This window comes from Triticum dicoccoides, chromosome 3B (assembly GCF_002162155.2).
Source record: "Triticum dicoccoides isolate Atlit2015 ecotype Zavitan chromosome 3B, WEW_v2.0, whole genome shotgun sequence".
In the NCBI taxonomy this organism is placed as follows: Eukaryota; Viridiplantae; Streptophyta; class Magnoliopsida; order Poales; family Poaceae; genus Triticum; species Triticum dicoccoides.
This window is the reverse complement of record NC_041385.1, coordinates 84,873,180-84,890,176: the sequence shown is the minus strand read 5'-3', so window position 1 is coordinate 84,890,176 and position 16,997 is coordinate 84,873,180. Positions and strand designations below refer to the sequence as shown.

Genomic DNA, 16,997 nt, shown 5'->3' with positions numbered 1-16,997 from the left:
GATCTGCTACATTCAGGTCCGTATGTACTTTACAAATCTCTATGTCTCCATCTTGAACATTTTCACGAATGGAGTTGAAGCGACGCTTGATGTGCCTTGTCTTCTTGTGAAACCTGGGCTCCTTGGCAAGTGCAATAGCGCCAGTGTTGTCACAGAAGAGCTTGATCGGCCCCGACGCATTGGGTATGACTCCTAGGTCGGTGATGAACTCCTTCACCCATATTGCTTCATGTGCTGCCTCCGAGGCTGCCATGTACTCCGCTTCACATGTAGATCCCGCCACGACGCTTTGCTTGCAACTGCACCAGCTTACTGCCCCACCATTCAAAATATACACGTATCCGGTTTGTGACTTAGAGTCATCCAGATCTGTGTCGAAGCTAGCGTCGACGTAACCCTTTACGACGAGCTCTTCGTCACCTCCATAAACGAGAAACATTTCCTTAGTCCTTTTCAAGTACTTCAGGATATTCTTGACCGCTGTCCAGTGTTCCTTGCCGGGATTACTTTGGTACCTTCCTACCAAACTAACGGCAAGGTTAACATCAGGTCTGGTACACAGCATGGCATACATAATAGAACCTATGGCTGAGGCATAGGGGATGACGCTCATCTCTTCTATATCTTCTGCCGTGGTCGGACATTGAGCTGAGCTCAATTTCATACCTTGCAACACAGGCAAGAACCCCTTCTTGGATTGATCCATATTGAACTTCTTCAATATCTTATCAAGGTATGTGCTTTGTGAAAGACCTATGAGGCGTCTTGATCTATCTCTATAGATTTTGATGCCTAATATATAAGCAACTTCTCCAAGGTCCTTCATTGAAAAACTTTTATTCAAGTAGGCCCTGATGCTGTCCAAGAGTTCTATATCAATTCCCATCAAAAGTATGTCATCTACATATAATATGAGAAATGCTACAGAGCTCCCGCTCACTTTCTTGTAAACGCAGGCTTCTCCATAAGTCTGTGTAAACCCAAACGCTTTGATCATCTCATCAAAGCGAATGTTCCAACTCCGAGATGCTTGCACCAGCCCATAAATCGAGCGTTGGAGCTTGCACACTTTGTCAGCATTCTTAGGATCGACAAAACCTTCCGGTTGTATCATATACAATTCTTCCTTAAGGAAACCATTAAGGAATGCCGTTTTGACGTCCATTTGCCATATTTTGTAATCATAGAATGCGGCAATTGCTAACATGATTCGGACGGACTTCAGCTTCGCTACCGGTGAGAAAGTCTCATCGTAGTCAACCCCTTGAACTTGTCGATAACCCTTAGCGACAAGCCGAGCTTTATAGATGGTCACATTACCATCCGCGTCTGTCTTCTTCTTAAAGATCCATTTATTTTCTATGGCTCGCCGCTCAACGGGCAAGTCAGTCAAAGTCCATACTTTGTTTTCATACATGGATCCTATCTCGGATTTCATGGCTTCCAGCCATTTGTCGGAATCCGGTCCCGCCATCGCTTCTTCATAGTTCGAAGGTTCGCCGTTGTCTAACAACATGATTTCCAAGACAGGGTTGCCGTACCACTCTGGTGCGGAACGTGTCCTTGTGGACCTTCGAATTTCAGTAGGAGCTTGATCAGAAGTATCTTGATCATTATCATTAACTTCCTCTCTAGTCGGTGCTGGCACCTCAGGAACATTTTCTTGAGTTGCGCCATTTTCCGGTTCAAGAGGTAATACTTCATCAAGCTCTATTTTCCTCCCACTTACTTCTTTCGAGAGAAACTCTTTCTCCAGAAAGGACCCATTCTTGGCAACAAAGATCTTGCCTTCGGATCTGAGGTAGAAGGTGTACCCAATAGTTTCTTTTGGGTATCCTATGAAGACGCATTTTTCCGATTTGGGTTCGAGCTTTTCAGGTTGAAGTTTCTTGATATAAGCATCGCATCCCCAAACTTTTAGAAACGACAGCTTAGGTTTCTTCCCAAACCATAATTCATACGGTGTCGTCTCAACGGATTTCGATGGAGCCCTATTTAAAGTGAATGCGGCAGTCTCTAAAGCATAGCCCCAAAAAGAAAGCGGTAAATCGGTAAGAGACATCATAGATCGCACCATATCTAACAGAGTGCGATTACGACGTTCGGACACACCATTACGCTGAGGTGTTCCAGGCGGCGTGAGTTGTGAAACTATTCCACATTTTCTTAAGTGTGTGCCAAACTCGTGACTCAAGTATTCTCCTCCACGATCTGATCGTAGAAACTTGATTTTCCTGTCACGTTGATTTTCAACCTCACTCTGAAATTCCTTGAACTTTTCAAAGGTTTCAGACTTGTGTTTCATTAAGTAGATATACCCATACCTACTTAAATCAGCAGTGAGGGTGAGAACATAACGATAGCCACCGCGAGCCTCAACACTCATTGGACCGCACACATCGGTATGTATGATTTCCAATAAGTCGGTTGCTCGCTCCATTGTTCCTGAGAACGGAGTCTTGGTCATTTTACCCATAAGGCATGGTTCGCACGTGTCAAATGATTCATAATCAAGAGACTCTAAAAGTCCATCAGCATGGAGCTTCTTCATGCGTTTGACACCTATGTGACCAAGGCGGCAGTGCCACAAGTATGTGGGACTATCATTATTAACCTTACTTCTTTTGGTACTCACATTATGAATATGTGTAGCATCACGTTCGAGATTCATAAAGAATAAACCATTCACCATAGGAGCATGACCATAAAACATATCTCTCATAAAAATGGAACAACCATTATTCTCAGATTTAAAAGAGTAGCCATCTCGAATTAAACGAGATCCCGATACAATGTTCATGCTCAAAGCTGGCACTAAATAACAATTATTAAGGTTTAAAACTAATCCCGAAGGGAGATGCAGAGGTAGCGTGCCGACGGCGATCACATTGACCTTGGAACCATTCCCGACGCGCATCGTCACCTCATCCTTTGCCAGTTTCCGCTTATTCTGCAGCCCCTGCTTTGAGTTACAAATGTGAGCAACTGCACCGGTATCAAATACCCAGGAGCCACTACGGGCACTAGTAAGGTACACATCAATTACATGTATATCACATATACCTTTTGTTTTGCCGGCCTTCTTATCCGCTAAGTACTTAGGGTAGTTCCGCTTCCAGTGACCGCTTCCCTTGCAATAAAAGCACTTAGTCTCGGGCTTGGGTCCATTCTTTGGCTTCTTCCCGGCAGCTTGCTTGCCGGGCGCGGCAACCTCCTTTCCGTCCTTCTTGAAGTTCTTTTTACCCTTGCCTTTCTTGAACTTAGTGGTTTTATTGACCATCAACACTTGATGTTCCTTCCTGACTTCTACCTCTGCTGATTTCAGCATAGCAAATACTTCAGGAATGGTCTTTTCCATCCCCTGCATATTGAAGTTCATCACAAAGCTCTTGTAGCTTGGTGGAAGCGACTGGAGGATTCTGTCAATGACCGCATCATCCGGGAGATTAACTCCCAGCTGAGTCAAGCGGTTATGCAACCCAGACATAGTGAGTATGTGCTCACTGACAGAACTGTTTTCCTCCATCTTACAGCTGAAGAATTTGTCGGAGACTTCATATCTCTCGACCCGGGCATGAGCTTGGAAAACCATTTTCAGCTCTTCGAACATCTCATATGCTCCATGTCTCTCAAAACGTTTTGGAGCCCCGGCTCTAGGCTGTAAAGCATGCCGCACTGAACGAGGGAGTAGTCATCGGAACGTGCCTGCCAAGCGTTCATAACGTCTTGTTCTGCAAGGAGAACGGGTGCGTCACCAAGCGGTGCTTGTAGGACATAATCTTTCTTGGCAGCTATGAGGATGATCCTCAGGTTCCGGACCCAGTCCGTATAGTTGCTGCCATCGTCTTTCAGCTTGGTTTTCTCTAGGAACGCGTTGAAGTTGAGGACTACGTTGGCCATTTAATCTACAAGACATATTGTAAATTATTTAGACTAAGTTCATGATAATTAAGTTCAACCAATCAGATTATTAGTGAACTCCCACTTAGATTAGACATCCCTCTAGTCATCTAAGTATTACATGATCCGAGTTAAACTAGACCGTGTCCGATCATCACGTGAGACGGACTAGTCAACATCGGTGAACATCTTCATGTTGATCGTATCTTCTATACGACTCATGCTCGACCTTTCGGTCTTCCGTGTTCCGAGGCCATGTCTGTACATGCTAGGCTCGTCAAGTCAACCTAAGTGTCTGCATGTGTAACTCTGTCTTACACCCGTTGTATGTGAACGTCTGAATAAAACACCCGATCATCACGTGGTGTTTTGAAACAGCGAACTGTCGCAACGGTGCACAGTTAGGGGGAACACTTCTTGAAATTATTGTGAGGGATCATCTTATTTACTACCGTCGTTCTAAGTAAACAAGATGCAAAACATGATAAACATCACATGCAATCAAATAATAAACGTGACATGATATGGCCAATATCACATAGCTCCTTTGATCTCCATCTTGGGGCTCCATGATCATCTTGTCACCGGCTTGACACCATGATCTCCATCATCATGATCTCCATCATCGTGTCTCCATGAAGTTGCTCGCCAACTATTACTTCTACTACTATGGCTAACGCGTTTAGCAATAAAGTAAAGTAATTTACATGGCGTTTCTTGATGACACACAGGTCATATAAAAGAATAAAGACAACTCCTATGGCTCCTGCCGGTTGTCATACTCATCGACATGCAAGTCGTGAATCCTATTACAATAGCATGAACATCTCATACATCACATATAGATCATTCATCATTCATCACAACTTTGGCCATATCATATCACAAACCACTTGCTGCAAAAACAAGTTAGACGTCCTCTAATTGTTGTTGCAAGTTTTACGTGGCTGAATTAGGGTTCTAGCAAGAACGTTTTCTTACCTACGTTAAAGCCACAACGTGATTTGTCAACTTCTATTTACCCTTCATAAGGACCCTGTTCATCGATTCTGCTCCAACTAAAGTAGGAGAGACAGACACCCGCCAGCCACCTTATGCAACTAGTGCATGTTAGTCGGTGGAACCGGTCTCACGTAAGCGTACGTGTAAGGTTGGTCCGGGCCGCTTCATCCCACAATACCGCTGAAGCAAGAAAGGACTAGTAACGGCAAGAAAGTTGACAAATCTACGCCCACAACAAATTGTGTTCTACTCGCGCAAGAAGAACTACGCATAGACCTAGCTCATGATGCCACTGTTGGGGAACGTTGCAGAGAACAAAATTTTCCTACTCGTTTCACCAAGATCATCTAGGAGTTCATCTAGCAACGAGTGATTAGATGCATCTACATACCTTTGTAGATCGCGCACGGAAGCATTCAAAAGAACGGTGATGATGTAGTCGTACTCGACGTGATCCAAATCACCGATGACCAGCGCCGAACGGACGGCACCTCCGCGTTCAACACACGTACGGAACAGCCACGTCTCCTCCTTCTTGTTCCAGCAAGGGAGGGAGGAGAGGTTGAGGGAGATGGCACCAGCAGCAGCATGATGGCGTGGTGTTGATGGAGCTGCAGTACTCCGGCAGAGCTTCGCTAAGCACTATGGAGGTGGAGGAGGTGTTGGGGAGGGAGAAGGAGGCAACCAAAGGCCAAGGCGTTCAGGTATGAAGTCCCTCCTCTCCCCCACTATATATAGGAGGGCCAAGGGGGGGTGGCCGGCCCTAGGAGATCCAATCTCCTAGGGGGTGCGGCGGCCAAGGGGGTTTCCCTCCCCCCCAAGGCACCTAGGAGGTGCCTTCCCCTCCTAGGACTCTTTCCCCCTCAAACCCTAGGCGCATGGGCCTATGTGGGGCTGGTGCCCTTGGCCCATTAGGCCAAGGCGCACCCCCTTACAGCCCATGTGGCCCCCCGGGACAGGTGGACCCACCCGGTGGACCCCCGGGACCCTTCCGGTGGTCCCGGTACAATACCGATAACCCCGAAACTTGTCCCGATGCCCGAAATAGGACTTACCATATATAAATCTTTACCTCCGGACCATTCCGGAACTCCTCGTGACGTCCGGGATCTCATCCGGGACTCCGAACAACATTCGGGTTACTGCATATACATATCCCTACAACCCTAGCGTAACTGAAACTTAAGTGTGTAGACCCTACGGGTTCGGGAGACAAGCAGACATGACCGGGACGACTCTCCGGTCAATAACCAACAGCGGGATCTGGATACCCATGTTGGCTCCCACATGCTCCACGATGATCTCATCGGATGAACCACGATGTCGAGGATTCAATCAACCCCGTACGCTATTCCCTTTGTCTATCGATATGTTACTTGCCCGAGATTCGATCGTCGGTATCCCAATACCTCGTTCAATCTCGTTACCGGCAAGTCACTTTACTCGTACCGTAATGCATGATCCCGTGACCAGACACTTGGTCACTCTGAGCTCATTATGATGATGCATTACCGAGTGGGCCCAGTGATACCTCTCCGTCATACGGAGTGACAAATCCCAGTCTTGATCCATGTCACCCAACAGACACTTTCGGAGATACCCGTAGTCTACCTTTATAGTCACCCAGTTACGTTGTGACGTTTGGCATACCCAAAGCACTCCTACGGTATCCGGGAGTTACACGATCTCATGGTCTAAGGAAAAGATACTTGACATTGGAAAACTCTAGCAAACGAACTATACGATCTTGTGCTATGTTTAGGATTGGGTCTTGTCCATCACATCATTCTCCTAATGATGTGATCTCGTTATCAATGACATCCAGTGTCCATAGTCAGGAAACCATGACTATCTGTTGATCAACGAGCTAGTCAACTAGAGGCTCACTAGGGACATGTCGGTGTCTGTTATTCACACATGTATTACGATTTCCAGATAACACAATTATAGCATGAATAAAGACAATTATCATGAACAAGGAAATATAATAATAATGCTTTTATTATTGCCTATAGGGCATATTTCCAACACTCCCCTCTTATAATTTCATATAAGAGGCAACCGTTGCTTGCTATTGCCCCATCCGCATTGAATTTCATATAACTCTCCGGCGGTGGCAGCCAGCGTTATGAGAGATCCCCTGTTTGACAGACAGGTCTATGCACTGTCTCCGCCGGTGGTAGAGATGCTAGGTCCATTAGGTATGTGTTGATGAAGGAGTTTGTATGTCGCATACCAAATTGTCCACAGAGTTATAGCCAGCCTTGTGAAGTTCTCATGGGATAAACTCATGCATCTAAAGAAATCCAACACTTCACATTAGGCTCAGTGTTGTCGACCACTAGTAAAAAAATGGCCTAATGTTCAGCTCTTTAGTCCCGGTTTGTAAATGAACCGGCACTAATGTGACCATTAATGCCGGTTCGAATGGCTATGCATTAGTGCCGGTTCATTTGTGACCTATAGTCCCGGTTTGTGTCACAAACCAGGACTAAAGGGGTGATGGCAGGTTGGCGTCGGGCTGAGGCCCCACGAGCCCCTTTAGTCTCGGTTTGTGACGCCAACCTGCCACCACCCCTTTAGCCCGGTTTGTGACATAAACCGGGACTAAAGGGCCAGCATATAATCCTGGTTTGTATTATAAACCGGGACTAAAGGGGTCTAACATTTACTCCCGGTTGGGGACACAAACCGGGACTAAAGGCAATTTTCAAACTCTACCCCCCCCTCAGTGTATCGCCGTTTCAGTTTTGTAAAAAAACAAAATAAAATGATAAAAACTTCAAAATTTTAAAATCCTTCGAGATGTAGTTATGTTACTACATCTATTAGTTAGGAAAATTTAAAAAGTTAAATTTGAACATGTTTTGCAAAAGGTGTTATGAAAAAAATAAAACAGCCATATATTTTGCATACGATATCGAAAAAAGCATAACATATAAAAAAGACAGCATGAAAATCAGCCGTAGGTCTGTTTGCAAATTTTTAGAATCCTCAAATTCTGAAAGGAAAAAAAGATATGCTCAAAAAATTTAGTTTTTTTGATTTTTTGTTAAATCTAGTCAAACTATGGTCAAACTACTTATTCAAGAAATATTAGTGTTACTAAATAATTATTTTAGTTTTTTTGAATTTTTGTCAAACCGTGGTCAAATCTGGTCAAACTATGGTCAAACTACTTATTCAAAAAATATTAGTGTTACTAAATAATAATTATTTTTTAGAATAATAGTTTCAAACTCAAACAGTGAAACATGTGACTTCATGCTCAAGCTAAACTCTCGAGGGTTAATAGGATTAACAACTTACTATTGTCAGGTAAACAACAAATGCACACTTGGAAACTAGGGGGAATAGAACCCGGAAGTTGGGCCAACTCCACCGTGTGACCCCAAACGAACGTCCGTTTTGTCCGGATTCTGTTCGTTTGGGTAGGGCAGTGGGGTCGTGTCCGGGCAGTTTCCGGGATGCGATGGACGTGCGCCCAGCGCGCGGACGCATCCCGGCCGCATCTTGTCCGCGTGCACATTTTTTTCAAGTCCTTAAGCTTTTTTCATCATTCATTTTTGGTACATGACAAATACATCATCATATTTTAACTAGTAAAGTAAGGCCAAAGAAAACAAGAACCACAAGAATACATTTGAAAAGATACCAAACTTCCATAACTGCTCCCTTGAGTTGGGTTAGGGCCTTCTCGATGCACTCATTGTTTATCTGTGGAGGAGGCTCGACGTTGCACCCTTCTTTCTTCTTCAAGCCAGAAGTCGATGTTGCTTCCTCACATGTAGTATCGTGCCTAGCCTCTAATCTATCAACAAGTGCACTTGTCTCATCTACAGCCTCTACGATAGCTAAAAGTGCACGAACATGTACTAGATTTTGCTCTATCAATATATCGATGTACTCTTCTTCCCAATATCAAAACTTGCATCCATTCTACACAACAAAACTTAAAGTTAGCACAACTAATCTAATCCGAGAGCACAAACCGAAGCTAAAAAGAACACGTACCCCATCGTTTAAGCACTTGATGAACACCCATCCGGGATGCTCTGGTGTTGTAGACACGCGGCGCACGACCATCCTTGGGCAGTGGTCGCACTTGATGAGGGGCAATGGTGCGCCGACGAGCTTTTGGGCAAGCACCGAGCTCGGTCGACCGCCATTCGCGTATCTGTCGGTGGACCATCAACGGTGCAGATCCGAGCGGCTAGAGGACGAGCCACTACCTGCATTTGGCCTTGCGGCCCTGCCAGGGCCTTCCGGCAAGATGCCCGGCCAGTCCATGGCGCGGCACGGCATCCCACACCCGGGCGAGCTCAAGACCGACCGGATCCGCCCCAAATCCGGCCGACGGGTGCGCAAACAAGGCGGCCGTGGTTGGGTAGCTCGGTGGCGACGAGGGGAAGGGGTTGGGCGAGCGCGCGTCCATGTTGCGCGGCCGCAATGGCAGCGGCGGCGGCGGCGGGCATTGAGGGGAAGAGTGTGGAAGAGTTGAGAAGAATGGAGTGGGATGCGACTGGAGGGAGGGAGGGGGCGGATAGAAAAAGGCCCGTCCTGGGCCACCGACGGGCGGGCCAGGGGAGGACACACGCAGACGGCCGATGCGTCCGCGTGATGTCCATTTCACCCCAAAAGCGGCGCAAGCTTGGACCGCGGATGGGTCGAAAGCGGACACAAAACAGACAAAAGTACGTTTGCTCCTGCGCGCTGGGTCGCCCGGTTTGTCCGTTTTACGCCAAACGGATAGGCCCGGACAGGATGGGGTCGCGCGGTGGAGTTGGCCTTAAGCGTGTTCAGACTGGAGTAGTGAGAGGATGGGCGACCGGCTAGAAAGTTAGACGACTTGGAATAATGAGTGGTGATTAGAGATTAAATCGTCAAATAATTCAGAAATTTGAAAATCAGAAAAAAAAATCAATTTATTTAAAAAAATCAAAAGAAAATATATAAAAAAACAAACCGCGACTAAAGGTCTCCCAACCCCCGGCACGGGCTCGTGCCACGTGGTGGCCCGGTTACAAAACCGGCACTAAAGGGCATTACAAACCGGTGCTATAGCCCGGTTCGGAATATCCTATTTACCGCATTCTGCGTCAAAGAGTCGACGCTTCGCACAGAGCCACCTATCGAGCGCTAACCTTGGGCCCGCCCATTTAATGTGTTCCCGTGATTCCGGTTTTGGGAACCTTCTTAAGTTTCCCAGCCGGTATTTTCTAGTTTTGGGTCTTTTTACTTTGTTCTTTTCTTTTTTCTTTCCTGTTTCTTTTTTTCGTTTCTTTTTTATTTTTCAAGTTTAATTTCTTAATTTACAAAGGTTCATATTTAAAAAATTGTTTGGAAACTCAAAAAATTGTTCATGCTTTTTAAAAGTATTCCTTTTTTTTAAATGACTGTGTTTACGAAAATTGTTCAAAAATTACAAAAATGTTCACATTTCTAAAAGAAAATTCTGGAATTTCAAAATTTGTTCCCGTTTCAAATTTGTTTGGGATTTCCAAAAAAAATCTCCATTTCTAAATTTGTTCTAAATATTCAAAATATGTTCATGATTTTGAAAAATATTCTCCTTTTCAATTTTTTGTTCCACGTACTCAAAATTTGTTCCTGTTTCAAATTTGTTTCTGATTTTAAATTTGTTCCCGTTTCAATTTTTGTTCCACGTACTCAAAATTTGTTCCCGTACTCAAAATTTGTTCCTGTTTCAAATTTTTGTTCCATGTACTCCAAATTTGTTCCCGTACTTAAAATGTGTTCCCGTTTCAAATTTGAAAATTTTGTTTTGGATTTCTAAATTTGGTCTAAAAATTCTAAATATGTTCGTGATTTTAAAAATTGTTTCAACAACATTCGGAGAATTGTAATTTCAGACCCTGTTTTCAAAAAATTGTTTATAATTTCAATATATGTTCTCATTTTCTATTTTGTTCCAATTTTTGTTCACAAAAAATGTTTGAGATTCCTCAAAATTGTACATGGTTCGACAAAATATTTGAGTTTCTCAATTTAGTTCACAAATTTGCAAATGTTCGCATTTCAAAAAATTCTTCACTTTTCTGAAAAATGTTGAAATCTTCAAATTTTGTTCCCAAATGACTAAAAATGTGTGGAACTTCAATTTTGGTTCGTTATTTGGAAAAACATTCAGGATTCCAGTATTTATTTATTTTTAGCAAAAAATTAAAATTCCAAAAATTGTTCAAGTAATTTAAAAATTGTTCGAAACTAAAAAAATCACCTTCACAACTATTAGTTCGTATTTTTAGAAAATGGTCACAACTTTTTCATAATCTGTTTGAAGTCCCAAAACAAATTCGTGTTTTCTAAAAACTTTTTTTGAATTTAAAATTTTGTTCACATTTATTCAAAACTTCGTCTCGTGTTTTCCGAAATGTGTTCAATTTTCAAAAATGTATAAACATACAAAAATAAAATGCAACATGGCGTATCCCGCAACTTAAAGCTTAAATAAGGCCGTGATGCACTTTTAATGACAAATAACAGTTAGCTCGAGTGTCTAGTACCACTCGCTGAGGAGATGGTCGTCACAAGTTCGATACCTCACATCGTCACCTTTTGTTTTCGCGATTTTTACAGAAACACAGTTCGCCGTTCCCTCTCAATGGGCCGGCCCAGTCGCACGGCTCCTGTGCGTCAAGCTGGCAATTAGCCGCAAAATGTGGCACATAGGAGCTCCCGCCCGGTTCTGCACTAATGGACCATCCGCTCAACCGAATCCTCGTCAGACAAGGCCCATGTGCAATGAGCCATGGTGCAACCTATCATTGCATGTCGTCATGAGTCCTCCCCGCCGCAAAGAGGGCATGCATTAATACGTGACATGTTCCTTTTTTGAAAATGCCCGTCGTCGGGAGCAAGTGGCAGGGAAAGTCGCCATAGAAACACCTTGACCTTTGAGGGGACCGAGATGTTCCTTTTTTTTATGTACCCATCCGACATTTTGGAAATCATGAAATATGACAATCGTCCGGAAACCCAAAGTGGCGCCCTGAGCGGACTATAACTCATATAAGCATTGATGCATGTGGGCTCCATGTTAAGAGCCAAACAAGGTTTTATACATTGCAGAATATTTAATTAACTCAATTAAGGCCAACTTAAACAATAAAGATGCCCAAGAAAACCCCAAAAAAAACTTTGCATCGAAATGGGGTTTTTTAAAAGCAAAACTATTTTTTTGAGTGGTTTTTAAACGCAAAACTAGGAGGTGCCTGTTGCCTGTTGCCTGTTTTTTGAGTGGTTTTGAGTAGGCCCGTTTTTTTGAGTGGTTTTTAAAAGTACAAGTCCGGGCCTTTGATGGACAAAAAACAGGGCGGCTACTCGTGCCCTATATGGCCCAACCAACGCAGCCGCAAAACCCTCGCTGAATCGTCGCTCTGATCGCTCGCCAAATCTCCTCTCCGATCGCCGGCGGGCGGCACCGGCGGGGACCGAAGGCAACACTGTGAGCGACATCCTCTGAATCCACCGTGCTCTGCGCCGCCTACTTCTCCTCGTGTCTTTTGCTTTTTAATCTGCGCCGGCTGGGTGTTGGGATTGGGTGCGAGGCTAGGTAGATCTACAAGGGTGTTGATCAGTTCATGGTGGATATATATCATCATAATCAGGTCATAATTGATAAATTGAATGCCGATTCATGTCTTGTAATTAAGATAGGAACATAACAATGTTATTAAATGAGTTTGCCCAAATCTTATCTCATATATAAACGTGCAGTCCTACCTTTTGATGTAGAACTAGCAGAGTCGTCAGTGGCGACGCTAGACTCACAACCTTGTGATGCCATATCATCTGAACTCTTAGTGTTTATGTTTTGTCATAAAAATACAATTTGGTAAGAGGGGTTGGCACACTATGTGATGCCAGTTGACATCGCAGACATTGCAAAGTATGTGTAGCGCCGTCACCGAGCAGAGTGGTCCGCTGTATATTGTAACAGATCCACTGTATATTGTGATACTTGGTAGTATTTGTTACCAGCTTTATTAATTTTAATTCTCTGCTACACTGACATTGCTATATCATTTGAAGTATATAAAAAGCTATATCTACCCCTAAAAAAAGTTATATCTGAACTGTACAAAATAATGGGAAAAAACATGCAATGTTGGGCTTTGAGATATTTCTTTTGGTCAAATGTTGCGATTACTTTGCATATCCCCTAAAAATTTCATTTTGATTTAGTGGAACAGCTTGCGTGGTTGTGATAATTAGTAATTACCTTGTGGTTTACCCTTCAAATTTTCAAATTGACCACTAAGGCCTTGTTTGGATTACCGTTTTAGTCTCAAATACATCTGTAGAAAAGATACAGACCTCTGTCCATCGTTTTGTTTATGATTGGAAATCTGCTTGTGGCCGGTAAGTTACACGCGTAAAATAAATACACCTGTATTTGATTACACTGCTTCCAAGCGCGGCCTAATCTGCTGAAGTTACTGCCATATGGGGATCTCTTTGGTAGTGGGTACAATCTACAGAAATGTTGTTGTTGTTCCATCTCTTTTTTCCTTACGAAACTGATATATGCATATTTCTGGCCAAGTTCTGTCATTTTGTAAGAACTGAACTACTAGAATAGCTGTAAGAAGTCTGAAAGTATAGTTGACTTTATCTTACTCCTGGCAGGCTGCAGGACCAGATAGTCGAGAAGAAACATAGGGAACTAATCAATAGCATGGCCACCACCAACCAGTTATCCATGAAGCTCCTGATCGACACCAAGTCTCAGAAGGTGTGCTTTGCCGAGGCCGGCAGCGACGTCGTGGAGTTCCTCTCCGGCCTCCTCTCCCTGCCGCTGGGCACCGTGACCACCCTGCTCACCAAAGAGCGCATGGTGGGCAGCATCGGCAATGTGGTCGGCAGCATGGAGAAGCTGGACGCAAACTACAAGAGCAAGGAGCTGCGCCTCAGCCCGGAAGTCGGCCCCACCACGCTCTCCTGCCTGCAGCAGCTGCTGAGCGCGCAGCTCACCAACGGCAACGGCAGCCTCTTCACACGCCGTAACACTAGAAACTCATACAATGAGCATAGCAGTGAATACATGGCCGCGACGCCCGCCACCGCCAGAGCCAACGGGAACGTGGCTCCCGCCGCAGCAGCCACAACCACGGTGCTGCCTGCGTCCACATCATACACGGTTGGGGACGACCTCTCGGTGACGCCGGCGTCTTTTTTCACGACGATCCCGATGCTGGGCATCACGAGGTTCGCGCAGTGCGGTGTCAAGGACTTCAGCGTGATGCAGGAGAAGACAGTGAAGATCGGCAAGGAAGAGGTACTTCTACTTGGTGTAGCGCTAGCACCTTCATTTCTTTCGAGCCTTTGAACTTTAGGTGGTGATTTTTCTCTGAACTGAACCGATGATTGATTTTAATGCGTTGGATTTTGAAATGTAGGCGCTGGGGATACTCGCTGCTTCCCTCAAGTCCAAGACCGTTCTGACGGACGTCTTCCTGCCCAAGAAGAATGCTCGCTGCAAGAGGGAACCTCCTGAGGAAGTCATTCAGTTATGAACGAGTCCACAAACTTATTGAAAGTGTTACGAGAGAAAGGAGATAGATTTCCATATATGACTTGGTACTGTTATTAGTAGTACTTGCTTGTTTAGCCGTGATAAATTAATGAGAAGACATCTTGCTTCTTCGGTTTCTGCTGTCATTCTGCAAAGTGAATATGAATACAGGGACTTGCGATAATCCTGGTTGGTTCCTTTGCTTGGTGAGGACCATTTTGTTAGAATTATCACCTGTGTAGATATTTGAAATATATCCCAACAATTTTACTCTGTTTTAAATAAAACTAGGGGCGGTTTTCCCCCGTTCCATTAACCATGAAGCCCTCCTCAGTTCTCACCAGTCCCAGCTTCAAGTGCATGCAGACCCATGAGGAGAGGGATATAACTGAAAAGCAAGCTATCATGTTACATGCCGAATTTTCGGGCAACAAATCAGCATATCTAGGAGACCATCCCTCAGGTGCCTGATTTTTTTTTGCATTAGTCACTTTTACTCCTAGCCGTTGGATCAAGGATGAACATCCAGATCTCCTTCTTCCTCCTCCAACCGCCACTATTCATCTTCTTCCCCGATCGTGCAGCCCCCCTCCGACCCAGCCTTAACCGCCTCCCCCCGACCTCCCCTCAACCTCCTCCCACCACCGTTGCTGGTCGCCGCCCCGGCCATCCCTCTAAGCCTCGCCGCGCCAGTGAAGAACTACGGCGATCCCCTGCATCCCTCATCCCTAAAGATACATAATGAGGCAATGGTTTCCCCTGAGATAGATAGTGAGCCAGAAAAAGTGACTGACGCGAAGAAATTTTTCATGCACCTGAGATATAGCAAAACCGCATATCTAGATATCATAGCCTTTGTGCTTGGCATACCCAAGTTGACCTGAAGCACGCTGGGGATCAGGTGTTCAGAAGAAAACCGGTTATTGAATAGGAGTTGTTGATGCAGTTCTCCAAGAGTCCGTTCTCCATATGACAAAAATCGAAAAGATAAACATGGACTATAGAGAATGCATATGCTACTTCCATATGACCATTGGTGAATCCAGCAAAAAAAAAAATGAAGGGTACGGGCTCAAAGTTAACGGCTAGAAAACTAAACGTTATTTTGAAGGTAAATAACCATTACCTCCTATCATGTTGTCCACTCAAAAAATTAGATTACTATTGGAAACATGTATTTTATCGGAATTCTTAAACAATAATTTCAACCAAAATTTGGATTTGTAGCAAACTAGTCAATATCACTCAATTTGTTGTCCAAATAAACTCAAAATTTCCTAGATTACTAGTACCGGGAACATGCAATATTTACTGGATTTTTTTTGAAAAATATCAACTTCTAACAAAAACTTCGATCTGTCTAGCTAAATAGCAAATATCTCCCAACCTTGTTGTCCACATAAGCTAAAAAATTCTCAGATTACTATTGCAAACATGAAGTATTTATTGAGGTTTTCTAGATTTTTGAAAACATCAAATTTTGACCCAAAATTTGAGTCTATCTAGAAAATAGTCATTATCTGATAATCTGTTTTCCCAAATAAACTAAGAAATTCACAGATTGTTACTGTGAACGTGTCATACTTACTTTTTTTTTTGAAAACTAGCAAACATACCTGTGCACTACAATGGGAGAACACAAGGCATTGCACATTAATATTGGAAAAGATATAAATTTCATGTTAATACCCCCTCCGTCCCAAAATTCTTGTCTTAGATTCGTCTAGATACGTATTTAGACAAATCTAAGACATGAATTTTGGGACGGAGGGAGTATTAGGTAGGATATATTTACTTGGTTAATGCTAATATTGATATTAGATATCCTATTAATTAATGAAGCGCCGTAGACCGTTTGATAGATGCGGTTGAACGGGTAAAATTTGTTGGATCTTGGTAACTTGCTCTTGGTATAGAGGTATATATATCGATTTTTGTACTAATAACAACTTACTATTGCCAATTTAAACAACTAACATAAAAAACCTCAAGAGGGTCAGTGTGGTCGACAATCACCAACCAAAAGTCTGAACAAGGTATGACTGCAGAGGTCAGCAACAACAAATTTTGGATAAACTACGAAAGCCAGGACTTGAACTCAAGACCTTAGACCATGATACCATATTAAGCTTCATGCACTAGCCAACGCAACCAAAAGTCCGAACTGAGGGAAAAGGTTAGGCAATGCACATATACATTTCAACAGGAGATTCACAACTCAGTATTGGGGCAGGAGGAAGCCATGTGGTTTTGTTTGTAAACACAAATATTGTAGTTGAAGCATGTACAATGTAGTATTGAAGCATGTACATTATAATATTGAAGCATTGCCTTTGTATGCAAAACAACAAAGCACATATGTGTTTACTAGGAAACACATCATGTTTATCTATGAAGCATGACGGAAATAATAATGTGAGAAGACTCCTTTGTGCTCGGCCGCTCCAGCTAGCAAAACCAATCCAACGCAATTCTTCAGCCGACCATATTTTCCATGAAGGCCCACCACGCGAGGCTTTTATGGGCGTACACATGTGAAGGCTAGGAGGGCATGAGG

General features: G+C 43.8%; 1 protein-coding gene across 1 annotated transcript; it reads left to right on the top strand.

The window, feature by feature from the left end:
- Positions 1-12,261: 12,261 nt before the first annotated feature.
- On the top strand, positions 12,262-14,624 carry LOC119280869. The gene is made up of 3 exons (XM_037561570.1): positions 12,262-12,370; positions 13,555-14,203; positions 14,325-14,624. Exons 2-3 carry the CDS (start codon positions 13,604-13,606, stop codon positions 14,439-14,441), a joined length of 717 nt encoding a protein of 238 aa, XP_037417467.1. The 5' UTR covers positions 12,262-12,370; positions 13,555-13,603; the 3' UTR covers positions 14,442-14,624.
- The last annotated feature ends 2,373 nt before the right edge of the window (positions 14,625-16,997 follow it).

Bases quoted from the DNA above. Each gene is read 5' to 3' on its own strand.
- LOC119280869 (XM_037561570.1), top strand. From the start codon at position 13,604: ATGGCCACCACCAACCAGTTATCCATGAAGCTCCTGATCGACACCAAG. The intron at 14,204-14,324 runs GTACTTCTACTT...TTTGAAATGTAG, and splicing joins TGAAGATCGGCAAGGAAGAG to GCGCTGGGGATACTCGCTGC.